Source organism: Episyrphus balteatus, chromosome 4 (assembly GCF_945859705.1).
Source record: "Episyrphus balteatus chromosome 4, idEpiBalt1.1, whole genome shotgun sequence".
NCBI classification, from domain to species: Eukaryota; Metazoa; Arthropoda; class Insecta; order Diptera; family Syrphidae; genus Episyrphus; species Episyrphus balteatus.
This window is the reverse complement of record NC_079137.1, coordinates 26,061,721-26,075,758: the sequence shown is the minus strand read 5'-3', so window position 1 is coordinate 26,075,758 and position 14,038 is coordinate 26,061,721. Positions and strand designations below refer to the sequence as shown.

General features: G+C 28.6%; 1 protein-coding gene across 1 annotated transcript in view; it reads left to right on the top strand.

Annotated features, from left to right (window-relative positions):
• Nucleotides 1-12,191, top strand: part of LOC129918884 (nuclear cap-binding protein subunit 1) — a 52,464-nt gene extending 40,273 nt beyond the window's left edge. The window contains exons 4-8 of the mRNA XM_055999633.1: nucleotides 349-596; nucleotides 662-905; nucleotides 967-1,094; nucleotides 11,753-11,941; nucleotides 11,997-12,191. Of these exons, the coding sequence (XP_055855608.1) occupies nucleotides 349-596; nucleotides 662-905; nucleotides 967-1,094; nucleotides 11,753-11,941; nucleotides 11,997-12,110 (923 nt within the window). The 3' untranslated portion in view covers nucleotides 12,111-12,191. The remainder of the gene's footprint in view (nucleotides 1-348; nucleotides 597-661; nucleotides 906-966; nucleotides 1,095-11,752; nucleotides 11,942-11,996) is intronic.
• The last annotated feature ends 1,847 nt before the right edge of the window (nucleotides 12,192-14,038 follow it).

Sequence of the window (14,038 nt, the reverse complement as noted above, 5' to 3'; positions counted from 1 at the left end):
GAAGTTTATGATTTTTAAGTTTTGATAACATTTCGGAAGAAACTTTATTTTAAGAGTGCCATTGACATTTCTTTATGATTTCACAAAAAAAAAACGGAAACCATTTAAAGAGTAAAAGCATTTCTCCTCGAACCTTCATCATAGAAAGAAGGAAAGTCTTACTTAAGTTACCTCTACATTTACGCTCTGGTGCGTCTGAAAAGAAAACTCTTCACTGTGTTCCACTAGAGTTCAAAAGTATCTTATAGCGTAATCAATTGATGATTTGAGACAGTACTTCAGCAATTATATTTGTCACATTTTTTGCCACTTGAACTAATTATGTCATTTATTGCCTTTATTTTACAGCTGCACTACCAGGCACGACAACAGCTCATCAACTTGTCGTTGCCATACGGCAAAAATGCACGCCTGAGGAGGTGATCAATGTACTGAAAGAACTACCAAACTCTGGAGAAAATGGTGACAACGAAATGTCTGAGACCTCCTTCAACCCTCTTAAAATCGACGTTTTTGTTCAGACTTTATTGAACTTGGGATCCAAATCATTCTCACATAGTTTTGCAGCAATATCGAAGTTCCATTTGGTATTCAAGGTAATATTTGATTTTTGTTTTTGAAAAAAAAAAAATATATATAAAAGTTTTAACGCACATTGAAGGCTCTTGCCGAATCTGAAGAAGCTCAGATATGTATTCTGCATAATGTCTTTGAACTCTGGAAGAACCACCAACAAATGATGGTAGTCATCATCGATAAATTATTAAAGACACAGGTTGTTGAGTGCTCTGCTGTAGCAACTTGGATTTTTTCCAAAGAAATGACCAGTGAATTCACGAAGATGTATCTGTGGGAAATTCTTCATCTTACCATAAAAAAAATGAACAAACATGTTATAAAATTAAGTAGGTACAATCTTTGAGTTTTTTGTGACTAACCTAAGAAAATCATTATATTTATTTTCAGGCTCAGAATTAGGAGACGCTAAGGAGAAATTAGCCAAAGCAGATTCATCCTCAAGCGAGTCTGAAGAAGAAGGTGGGGCTCAGAAGCGCAAAAAACCTCATCAAAATGTGGATAAGCCTTCGGAAGAGGTAAGATTGAATTTATAATGATGTATTACTCTTTTCTTTATTTTTCTGTACTTTGTATAATAAGTGTTGTTGCATGCATCAGTGGCCATTAGGTAACACAGTCTATTTATTTATTCAGAATTTAAATCAATGTTTTGCAATTGGTTGTTTGAAACAAATTCAAGGTCAATTATGGCTTTTCATTTTTGTTAATATTATAATTGATTTCCATTTCAATGATTTCTTGTCTTGTTAGAGAAATAATTAAAGGCAGTTTTATCTGCCTAATAGCAGTCGAGGGCCTCCTCTAATTGTTCGGCAGTACGCGGTCGCGGTCTATTAAGGGACCCGCCATTTCATGTGCTGATCCGAAATTCATTGTCCTTAATTTGTTTGCTAGGGTCTTCGTCATCAGTAAATCCGTTTGTTTCCGAGGCTTGGTGTCGTTCCATAACTACATCCTATATTGTGGTCGGGCAGTTAACCCTACGGCATGAAGGCGCCAAAAAAAAATGTTTATCCTTTCAGGGTGTTTCGTTATCATTGGCCGAAGAAAGATTTTTAAAGAAAAAGGAATTTGCAGAAAAAACAATTGAAGTAAAACTTTAAAAATTGTCCTTAGTCTTGAAAATTTTGTTAAAAACAAAAATTATGATCACTTTAACAAAATAAAATAAAATAAAATAAAATAAAATAAAATAAAATTAAATTAAATTAAATTAAATTAAATTAAATTAAATTAAATTAAATTAAATTAAATTAAATTAAATTAAATTAAATTAAATTAAATTAAATTAAATTAAATTAAATTAAATTAAATTAAATTAAATTAAATTAAATTAAATTAAATTAAATTAAATTAAATTAAATTAAATTAAATTAAATTAAATTAAATTAAATTAAATTAAATTAAATTAAATTAAATTAAATTAAATTAAATTAAATTAAATTAAATTAAATTAAATTAAATTAAATTAAATTAAATTAAATTAAATTAAATTAAATTAAATTAAATTAAATTAAATTAAATTAAATTAAATTAAATTAAATTAAATTAAATTAAATTAAATTAAATTAAATTAAATTAAATTAAATTAAATTAAATTAAATTAAATTAAATTAAATTAAATTAAATTAAATTAAATTAAATTAAATTAAATTAAATTAAATTAAATTAAATTAAATTAAATTAAATTAAATTAAATTAAATTAAATTAAATTAAATTAAATTAAATTAAATTAAATTAAATTAAATTAAATTAAATTAAATTAAATTAAATTAAATTAAATTAAATTAAATTAAATTAAATTAAATTAAATTAAATTAAATTAAATTAAATTAAATTAAATTAAATTAAATTAAATTAAATTAAATTAAATTAAATTAAATTAAATTAAATTAAATTAAATTAAATTAAATTAAATTAAATTAAATTAAATTAAATTAAATTAAATTAAATTAAATTAAATTAAATTAAATTAAATTAAATTAAATTAAATTAAATTAAATTAAATTAAATTAAATTAAATTAAATTAAATTAAATTAAATTAAATTAAATTAAATTAAATTAAATTAAATTAAATTAAATTAAATTAAATTAAATTAAATTAAATTAAATTAAATTAAATTAAATTAAATTAAATTAAATTAAATTAAATTAAATTAAATTAAATTAAATTAAATTAAATTAAATTAAATTAAATTAAATTAAATTAAATTAAATTAAATTAAATTAAATTAAATTAAATTAAATTAAATTAAATTAAATTAAATTAAATTAAATTAAATTAAATTAAATTAAATTAAATTAAATTAAATTAAATTAAATTAAATTAAATTAAATTAAATTAAATTAAATTAAATTAAATTAAATTAAATTAAATTAAATTAAATTAAATTAAATTAAATTAAATTAAATTAAATTAAATTAAATTAAATTAAATTAAATTAAATTAAATTAAATTAAATTAAATTAAATTAAATTAAATTAAATTAAATTAAATTAAATTAAATTAAATTAAATTAAATTAAATTAAATTAAATTAAATTAAATTAAATTAAATTAAATTAAATTAAATTAAATTAAATTAAATTAAATTAAATTAAATTAAATTAAATTAAATTAAATTAAATTAAATTAAATTAAATTAAATTAAATTAAATTAAATTAAATTAAATTAAATTAAATTAAATTAAATTAAATTAAATTAAATTAAATTAAATTAAATTAAATTAAATTAAATTAAATTAAATTAAATTAAATTAAATTAAATTAAATTAAATTAAATTAAATTAAATTAAATTAAATTAAATTAAATTAAATTAAATTAAATTAAATTAAATTAAATTAAATTAAATTAAATTAAATTAAATTAAATTAAATTAAATTAAATTAAATTAAATTAAATAAAATAAAATAAAATAAAATAAAATAAAATAAAATAAAATAAAATTAAATTAAATTAAATAAAATTAAATAAAATTAAATAAAATTAAATTAAATTAAATTAAATTTTTTTTTTAAATTATTGTATTTTTTTTTGCTTTTAGTGGTCCATTATAATATGTTATACATTTTTTCAGTGACATATTTTTTGTGAAACAGTAAAGGGAAAAAAATAAACGGACCAAAAAATAAAAAAATTGAATGTTTAACTATTTTGTTTACTATAAAGTGTGTTCCTAATAAGATAAGAGAAATTAAATGGGGTACATTTTAAGAAGAAATTGGAGAACCTTTGAATAATTCAAACAGTCCTTATTGGTTTTGAACGCGCACTAGAGCCCTTTTTTGGTTTTCAATAGATTATTAATTGATGCTAACTGCTGTTTTTTATTTATGATTGTTCTAGAATACGCTTTCATTGCTCTACAAGAATTTTTATTTATGTGAAACAAAAAATTTAATTTATTTCTAGATTGAAAAAAAAGTTAATACAGTAAGGTTGGGAGATCTTGAAGGCCAATGAACTGGTCCATTTCTTCCTACTTAAAGATTACCGAACTCTTCAGCCAATTAATCAATTCATGTCCGCACATAATTGGAGCTTTATCTTGATGGTAATATGGTATATCTATTTTAGTCAGTGATCTAGTTTAAACATTTTGAAAAACCTCCATCAATTAATATTCGTAGTGAAATCCAAAAATGGGCTATGGTATAAAAATACGAGAAAGACCCTTGAACACTTGATATATCTACACTGTGAATAAAAAATATCTTAAAGAACATAAATTGATAAAAATTATAATGGACAAGAAAAATTGGACTTCCTTTAAAAAAATAATATTTAACCAAAAAACACAGTTATAGGTCGTTTCAAATCAAAAGTCCCATGGAAAATTGAGCAAAAATAAAAAAAAACTCATTCGCTTACTGGAAGGAAGCATTTATGAGGCAGCTGAACTTTTTCTAAAATTACGATTAAATAATGAAGAACAGTTCTTGATATCCCTATTTTAATTAATTTATCCGTCTGTAAGGTTCACTGGGTTAGCCTCAGAAAGCAGAGGCAAGTCTCCCGGGCTTGCATCACTCCATATCCGCGGACAATACAAAAAAACATACAATTGTTTAATTATTTATCGTTTGAAGGCAGTTGGGATAACTTTGCCGAAGATATTATTATAGGACTAGGTGAATATGGACCAGAAATGTCCAGTTTATATGATAGCAATTCATAACTTAAAATTCTATTCACATCTTTTCATTGGTATAATTGGGCAGTAAATATCTTATTTTTATTTTTCAATTATTTTGGAGTCGTCACCATAGAAATCATAAATAAACAAGTTCAGATTTTTCATTTGCTTATTTTTTTCTCTAGCATTTCTTTCATTCAAACAAGCATGATTTGTTGTTATTTTTGAGTTGATTTGTCGCAATGAGCCAATAAAATTGAGTTTTTTGTTTTTTTGTTCTCAATTTTATTGGAAGGGAGAAAATAAACTCTGAGTCAGGACTTTTGATTTGAAACGACCTATACAAAGAATATAGCTTGTTTCAAATCAAAAGTCCTGAATCTGAGTTTATTTTCTCCCTTCCAATAAAATTGAGTACAAATAAACAAAAAACTCAATTTGATTGGCTCATTGCGACAAATCAACTCAAAAATAACAACAAATCATGCTTGTTTGAATGAAAGAAATGCTAGAGAAAAAAAATAAACAAACGAAAAATCAGAATTTGTTTATAACTGATTTCTATGGTGATGACTCCAAAATAATTGAAAAATAAAAATAAGCCAAATTATACAAATAAAAAGATGTGAATATAATTTTAAGTCAATAATTTATATCATACAAATCCGATATTTCGGATGCATCTTCACCCAGGCCTATAACAATATCTTCGGTAAAATTATCCCAACTGCCTTCAAATGGTAAATAAATGTTTGCTTTTTTGTATTGCCCGCGGATATGGAGTGATACAAGTCCGGGAGACTTGTGTCCGCTTTCTGAAGCTAACCCAGCGAGTCTTACAGACAGATCAATTAATTAAAAAAGCGATATCAAAAACTGTTCTTTATTATTTTATCGTAATTTTAGAAAAAGTTCAGCTACGTCATAAGTGCTTCCTTCCTTCCTTCCTTCCAGTGAGCGATTGAGTTTTTTTATTTTTGCTCAATTTTCCATGGGACTTTTGATTTGAAACGACCTATAATATTTCTTCTAAGAATAAAAACCATAACAAAGTTTATAGCATAAGTATTATCAGAGAAATTAGAGTTTACGTGGGTCAAGTTATACCAAAGTAAGCGTCTTCTCCAGCGTTTTTTTTATTTCAAACTACAAGATCTCGGCAGTGCGCAAGCATGCGCAGCTAAATATTTTACACTTGGCTCAAAAATTGTTTGGTTCAAATACCCTATTCAACTTAATGCATGGATTATTTTTTTTTTAATTAAAATTAAAATTTACTTATAAATAAAACAACCAGGTATTATTAACAAAAAATAAGATTTTTCATTAAATATGCCACAATCGCAAAAAAGAAAATAAAAAATTTTCTTTTTTCTACAAAACAAATTACCACCTTTGAAGGGCTCTATAAATTAAGCTAGTAATCAAAAAATTATTTAGTTTGCTGTTTTTGAAGCTCTGTTTATATTTCTATTAGAAATAAAAAACAAAACAATAAAAATAAAACATCCCTGTCTCCATACATACAATGCTCTAACCAATTTGTCTGCCAGTATGTAGCTCCTGCAGAATTCGTTGGAGAACACGCCCATTCTTTTTGCGTGTCTTCCTTTTAAACAGTGTCCTGTTAGAACATCTGTGGCGCTAATGCAATCGATTTAAATTCAACAATTCTTTGAACTTTTCAAGTCAAGGCCATATTTGTTTGGTTGCCAGGCAAGTACTACTCTGAGTCCATCTAGGGTTGGTTTTCTTTAAAGCGCCCTGCTTTAGCATAAGTTTAAATGTAGCGATAGTTATACATATGTATATTGTTCCCTTATGGTTGTAGAGAAGTGATTGTTTGGCGAGTTCATCCGCCCTACAGTTGCCCGGAATGTCTGTATATCCCGGCACCCATGTGAGGTGAATGTGAAACTGTTGAGACATCCCCTTAGAGGTGTTTGGCAGTCTAGGACCGAGATTGAATTTGTAGTGACAGAGGCAAGAGATTTAATAGCCACTTGGCTGTCGGACAAGACTCGAATATCCGTATTAGATATTACGTTTTCACTGAGCCAAGATAGAACTTCTTTAATCGCCAGAATTTCAGCTTGGAACACGCCACTGTGGCCTGGTAGGCGGAAAAGACTGAGTTTCAGTTTTTTTTTTCGAAAATATACCATTTCTTACACCTTCATTGGTTTTTATAGAAGTTTAAAGAGTCACTGTCCAGAATGCTACGGTCCTCCCATAGGAAGGGAATTGAGGTCTGGTCGAGGGTATCTCAAGGGGTTGACCATAGCGCACGGCTGGCTGACATTTGGACTTTAAATTTATCGATTTGTCCAGTGCGGTCCACCAAACTATCACCGCCACATTGGCTTTTTAGACTCTTTCGTCAATATTGAGCTTCCAGTTCAGTTTTTGACGTGATAACGCCTTATAAATCGACGAACCATGGCAGCATTAGACTGGGCCAAAAAAATAAAATATTTTTTTTTTTGAAACTTACTTCGAAAATCTTGTTCAGGATGATGAAAAAAAAAATTTGGTGAAAATTTGAGCCGTTAAAAATAATTTTAAGAGGTCTATCATCGGTGTTTTTTATTTTTATACATGATATGATGTGTTACAACAGAACTGCTAGACGATCAAAGTAAAAAAAATTTCTGTTCATTTTTTCTTATATAAAATTAAATTTCCTACAAAAAAGATCTGATTGAAAATTTTCGTCAGACGAGCCGTATTCGAGTAACTAACGGCCAATTTCTTCACATAAGTCCTAAGCCAGCTTAGTACCCGGTCTAGCTAGACCAGGTCCTAGCACTAGTACTCGGTCCTAAGGAAAAGTTAGGACCTGAGCATTTCTTCACATATATAGGACCTGATCTAAATTCACAACGCAGTCCTAAGAATTAATACGTATAAAACTGGTCTAACTGTCATTTTGACAATATTTTGATGTTTTAAATATTTTATTTTGATATTTCAGCAGATTAAACCAAATGAAAAATATACAAAAAACAGTAAATTAATGAAATTATCATTAAAATATTTTTTTTTTTAAATATTGTAAAGATTGAAAAAGAGGCCAACAAGAACAGAAGATAAATTCTATTAAGAATTGTCACAATCAAGAATGAAGATAACGTCTGGATCGTATACAAAAGTATCGGCAAGACTGGTAACTAGTTCACCAACGAATATAGATTGGCCATTGCCTGGGAAAGTCCGAAGACCAAAAAAAAAAAAAAAATCATTTTAAAATAAGTAATAAAAAAGACGTTAACTATGCGGATGTTTGTTCATAATGTAAATTCATATCTAAAAAAAATAACGTTTTTGAAAAACTGCGGCTTTATTGTTTTGGTGGAGTTTTTTTTATAGCAGTCATAGGACGAACAGAATGAAGACAAGTTTGAGCATAATCTTCAATGCTATTTGTAAATAGAATCCTTTTGCAAATACATTTTGCGTTGGAAATTGGAAGATGGTTTTCACACGGCCATCACAAATTCTAAAACCTGTCCTCTGCCCGTAAAATGGTACCGAAAGATGATATTTTGAGTGAATATTGTATGTAGGTGACTCCATTTATAATTATACTTAACCATGGCTTTCCTATCAGAAATGCAGTGCCAACGATTTTTTTTTTCATAATAATTTATTCAAAAGTTGCTTTGTCGTTATTATTCATGAATTATATCTAATGCAGGCCTAAGAACTCATGGAGAAGACAAATGCAACGACAACTGCATTCAGTTGGCCTTAGACATGGAACAATTCAAAATCGAGAAGCCTGCCGACGTTTCCTGAGGTCAACCCGGCGAACCCCACATGCGGAGCCGTAGTGTGAAGCAGTAGAGTGGGAGAGTTGTGACCCCATCCGAGATCATGACTATCGTCGATAATGGAGAAGAAGAAGAAGAAGATATCTAATGCAAAAAATCGATTATTATGTTTTTGGTAAATAAAAACAAAATCATCCAAATCATTAAAATCAATAGAAACGCACTTTTCAAGCGCAACAACACCCAAGAAATTAAGAAATCTGCCAGATATCTCTTAAAAATAATTAAATTCATTGCTTTCATTGAAGTACTAACCGCTAGACTACCGATTTTGAGGTCCTAATAAATACCGAGTCCTAACTAATACTCGGTACCAATTTGACAGTACTAAGGCTTAGGACTTTTGTGAAGAAATCACTTATTACCGATCTGAGTACTAACGATTGGTATAATAACCAGGTACTAGTCGATTTTGAGGAGCTAGCTAGGACCAGGTCCTAACTAGTACTCGGTCCTAAATTGACAGTTTTAGGACCTAGTACTTGGGTGAAGAAATGAGTTGGTACTGATTTGAGTACTAACTTTAGGACTAGGACCGGTATTAGCGTTAGGACTCTGTGAAGAAATCGGCCGTAAGCCCTAGTACTTTCAAATTAGTACCGATTTTTCCTTAGGACTTCGTAAAAGTTAGAACCTAAAAATCGACAGTCTAGCGACGATAATACTCAATTCGGATTGATTTTTTGTATTTATTTTAAAATTTTATGAGCATTTTTTAGTTTTGGTGTCTTTTAAAATGTGTAATTTTTGAATTTATTGATTTTTATTCTGATTTCGGATTTTTTTTTTTTTGTTTAAAGATTTATCGCAATAGCCATACAGTTGAATAAATTAATATGAAACAAAATCGTTGGCATTACAGAAGATTAAACATGTCTGATAGGAAAACCACAGTTTATGAGAGCATTAATGGAGCCACCTGCATACAATTTTCACTCAAAATATCACTTTTCGGTACTATTTTACGGGCAAAGGTATATCAGTGATGGCCGTCGACATCCATCTACCAATTTTCAACACAAAATATTTTTGCAAGAGGATTCTATTTACAAATAGTATTGCAGACTATGATCCAAATTGTCTTCATTCGATTCGCCTAATGACTGCTATAAAACATAACTGCACCAAAACGATAAAGATTCAGTTTTCAAAAATGTTATTTTTATTAAAATATAAATTTTACATGAACATCAGCAACAAAAACTGTTTTTTGTATTACTTATTTTAATTTGGTTTTCTTTTGGTCGGCGACTGGTTTATCTGTTGCTTTCTCAGGTTATTGAATTAACGTTGGTCGTTGGTGAACTAGCTATCAGGATTGCCGGCACTTATGTACGAAATCGTGAAATATTCTTCGTTCTTCATTGTGAAGGTTTTTGATAAAAAATTATCTTCTTTTCTTGTTGGCTTTTTTTCTTGTTGACTTCTTTTCAATTATCACAATATTTTTAAAATTATTTTAATAGTAATTTCATTAATAAACTGTTTTTTTGTCTATTATTATTTTGTTAAATCTGCTGAAATATCAAAATAAAATATTTCAAGCATCAAAATATTGTCAAAATGACAGTTATACCAGTTTTATACGAATTATTTTTTAGGACCGCGTTGTGAACTTAGATCAGGTCCTATAAATGTGAAGAAATGCTCAGGTACTAACTTTTTGTTAGGACCGAGTACCAGACTTAGGACCTGGTCTAGCTAGACCGGGTACTAGGCTGGCTTAGGACTAATGTGAAGAAATTGGCCGTAAGCCTTAGAACTGTCAATTTAGGACCGAGTAATAGTTAGGACTTGGTCCTAGCTAGGTCCTCAAAATTAGGTAGTACCTGGTTATTATACCAATCGTTAGTACTAAATTTGGTACCAAGTGATTTCTTCACAAAAGTAATAAGCCTTAGAACTGTCAAATTGGTAACGAGTATTAGTTAGGACTCTGTTTAAGTTAGGACCTGAAAATCGGTAGTCTAACGGTTAGTACTTAAATAAAAGCAATGGATTTCAGTCTTTTTAAAAGATATCTGACAGATTTTTTTTTATTTCTTGTTTTTTCTCTTGAAAAGTGCGTTTTTGTTGATTTAAATGATTTTTTTTTAATTTACAAAAAACACCTAAAATGGGAAATGCAATACCAGAATGGACAAAAGAACACTTCTGAATGTACATAGGTAGACGTACCAAAAAAGTATAGCGACTTTGTTCGATCTTTCTTAAAATCGGATATTAGAAAAAAAAAGACCATAACTGGACGGCACTTTTTTTTAATTATTCTTTTTCTTAACATATATTTTGTACATACATATGAAGCTACAAATGTCTGTCCATAACTGTTGCATTAAGGTTAGGGATCTGTTTATACCTCGAGTACTTATTGACACTTTCGTCGTTTTTTGTTCCTGTATCTCAGCATCTTCTACATTTTCCATACAATTCAGCATTCATGAATTCATTCTTGACTGTGAAATTTTTTGTTAAGCAAATCGAATTTCTTTGCTTGTTGACTTCTTGTAAAGTTTCACCACATTTTTTTTTATTGTTTAATAATCCTTTTATTATTTTTTTACTTTTAATCTATATTTATTTTGCAAACTTCCCTTAAATATCAAAATTAATTATTCCAAACATCAAAATATTGTCAGAATGACAGTTAGACCAGTTTTATACGTTTTAATTCTAAGGACCGCGTTGTGAACTTAGATCAGGTCCTATAAATGTGAAGAAATGCTCAGGTCCTAACTTTTTCTTAGGACCGAGTACTAGTGCTAGGACCTGGTCTAGCTAGACCGGGTACTAAGCTGACTTAGGACTTAAGTTAAGAAATTGGCCGTTGGAGAGCTCGGAATGTCGGCATGGTTGGATTAGTTGAAAGGGTTTTTCTAAGTCTAAATGCCTCAGAGGAGTCATCAATTTTATTACAGAAGTTTCTCCAGGAGGAGCAGAAATGTAAGGACCAAGCTCTATGTATCACATTTAACATTTGATCAAATAAATAAAATATATTTTTCTTATTAAAAATGAGAATCGTTGTAATAATTAGATTTTATTTTTCATGATTCTTATTGGATCAATGTTATGCACTTTAAATGATTGATCAATGATTATTTTTGAAGTTTGAGGACAAGTTACTTAGACTCAGTCCCAAAAATTAAATCGTTATCGTTAAGAATAAATGTTTATTCAACATTCAATTCAATATTTCCAGATGGTCGAAAGAATGGAGGAAAAGCTTGAAGCAGCTAATGTTGATCAGAAACGTTTGTTTCTGATAGTTTTTCAACGTTTCATCATGATTTTATCGGAACATTTAGTACGATCTGATACTGATGGCCGTGATCCAGACACTGATTGGTATCGATGGACGATCGGGAGACTACAGCAAGTGTTTTTGATGGTAAATTATATAACTTATTTAAACATTATCAATGTACGAAACCATTATTTTTTAGCACCATGAGCAAGTCCAAAAATATAGCAGTACTTTGGAAACACTGCTTTTTACATCCGACCTAGATACTCATATTTTAGATGTTTTTCATCAGTTTACAGCACTACGAGCTTAGATTAATAAGTTGACATTTAATCTGTTGTGTTATGGTGTATTTAATCCCCGTTTTAATAATAATAAAAACAAAAAACATGGATATTTTGGGTTGTTTTATTGATAAATTACGAAAAACAGGGAAGGGTATAGCCCGACTCAGGACAACACGACTTTGTACACCCCAACTCACGACATACAGCCCGATTCAACCCATACCCCGACTCAAGATAACCTGACTCATCGCAACTCGACTCAGGTCGAGTTCTTACCTGAGTCGAGTTGCGATGAGTCGGGCTATCTTGAGTCGGGCTCAGAGAACCACACAAGTCGAGTATTGTTTACGAACATCGAGTACTTACTCGAAAAAAACGATCTCGAACAAACAGAATCAACACAACTCAAATATGTTCGAGCTCTCCTGTTTAGGAGTATGATGACTCGTAAGTAATCCTACATTTCAAACGATCATTTTTCTGTTCGAGTAAAATCGAGTAAAATGATCGTGAACACAAAATGTTTATGATCAATGTGATCGAAATTACTCGAACTGGAAAGGAAATGTTCATAGTGTTCGAGGGTGGTTTTTCTTGTAGCATAAATAAAAGAGAATCAGTTTGGTACACAAAAGCAAGTTACATTTGTTTTATTTAAATTAATTAATTTGACAAGATAATGAAATGAAGAAAATAATCGAAAGAAGTGGAGAATATTAAAATCTTGTATTCCTTTGGCTTTTTTGGTCGCAGTGGTTGTAGTAATGAAACAATTAAGTAAACATTAGCTTTTCCCGACGTTTCGACAGGGGTTGCTGTCTTCTTCAGGGGAACTTTATTTTATCAAAATAAAAACAAATAATTTATTAACAACTGTGCAACAAATTTATAGTACTAGTGGAGTCAAATTAGCTTTATACCTCGGAATCCAGGGAAAGTCGATGCATCTGAAAAACGAGTATAGGGCTGCATTATAAAAGGGTCAAATAAGAAAGTTAAAAAAAAAATTTCACCGCTCTCGATTACAACAGTTTTTATGGACCGTTAACTGTCATTCCGTATGCAAGCGTCAATCGGAATTGCTGTCTCATTTTAGATTTTGATCAAACTTTGTAGGGATGTTCTCTAGGACTGTAAGGCAGCAAATCCATGATGATTTAATTTTAAGTTGCGTAGTTTCCCCTCTACCCGCATTCAAACTTTTTCAGAAGGTCATTATGTTACGAACATAAACTTTGAACTTAAAATTTTTACATAAGGAGTACAGCCATCGAAATCATTTTAGATTTATTTTGTTGAAAAATATCTATATTTAATATTTGGTAAGTATAAGCTTCCTACATATAATAGCCAAGGTTCTGGAGCCAGTCAAAAACCATGAAAAATCAGCAAAATTACCAGTTTTTCAAAAATTATTTTTAATTCAGGGATAATTATTACGTAATTTTTTAATATATATTCAAAAATTACTACTCTTAAGCTTTAAAATGGCGTTTCAAACAAAAAGATATCTTTAGTAGACGCAAAGCTAAAATAACATAAAAATGACCTTCTGAAAAAGTTCGAATGCGGGTAGAGGGGAAACTACGCAACTTAAAATTAAATCATCATGGATTTGCTGCCTTACAGTCCTAGAGAACATCCCTACAAAGTTTGATCAAAATCTAAAATGAGACAGCAATTCCGATTGACGCTTGCATACGGAATGACAGTTAACGGTCCATAAAAACTGTTGTAATCGAGAGCGGTGAAATTTTTTTTTTTAACTTTCTTATTTGACCCTTTTATAATGCAGCCCTATACTCGTTTTTCAGATGCATCGACTTTCCCTGGATTCCGAGATTTTACAAATTTTATGTCTAATTTGACTCGACTATACAAGTAAAATAGTACATAAAATCAAGAAATAAAAAAAAATTGTTCCACTCATGAAACTTGGCAAAAAGTTTGCTTT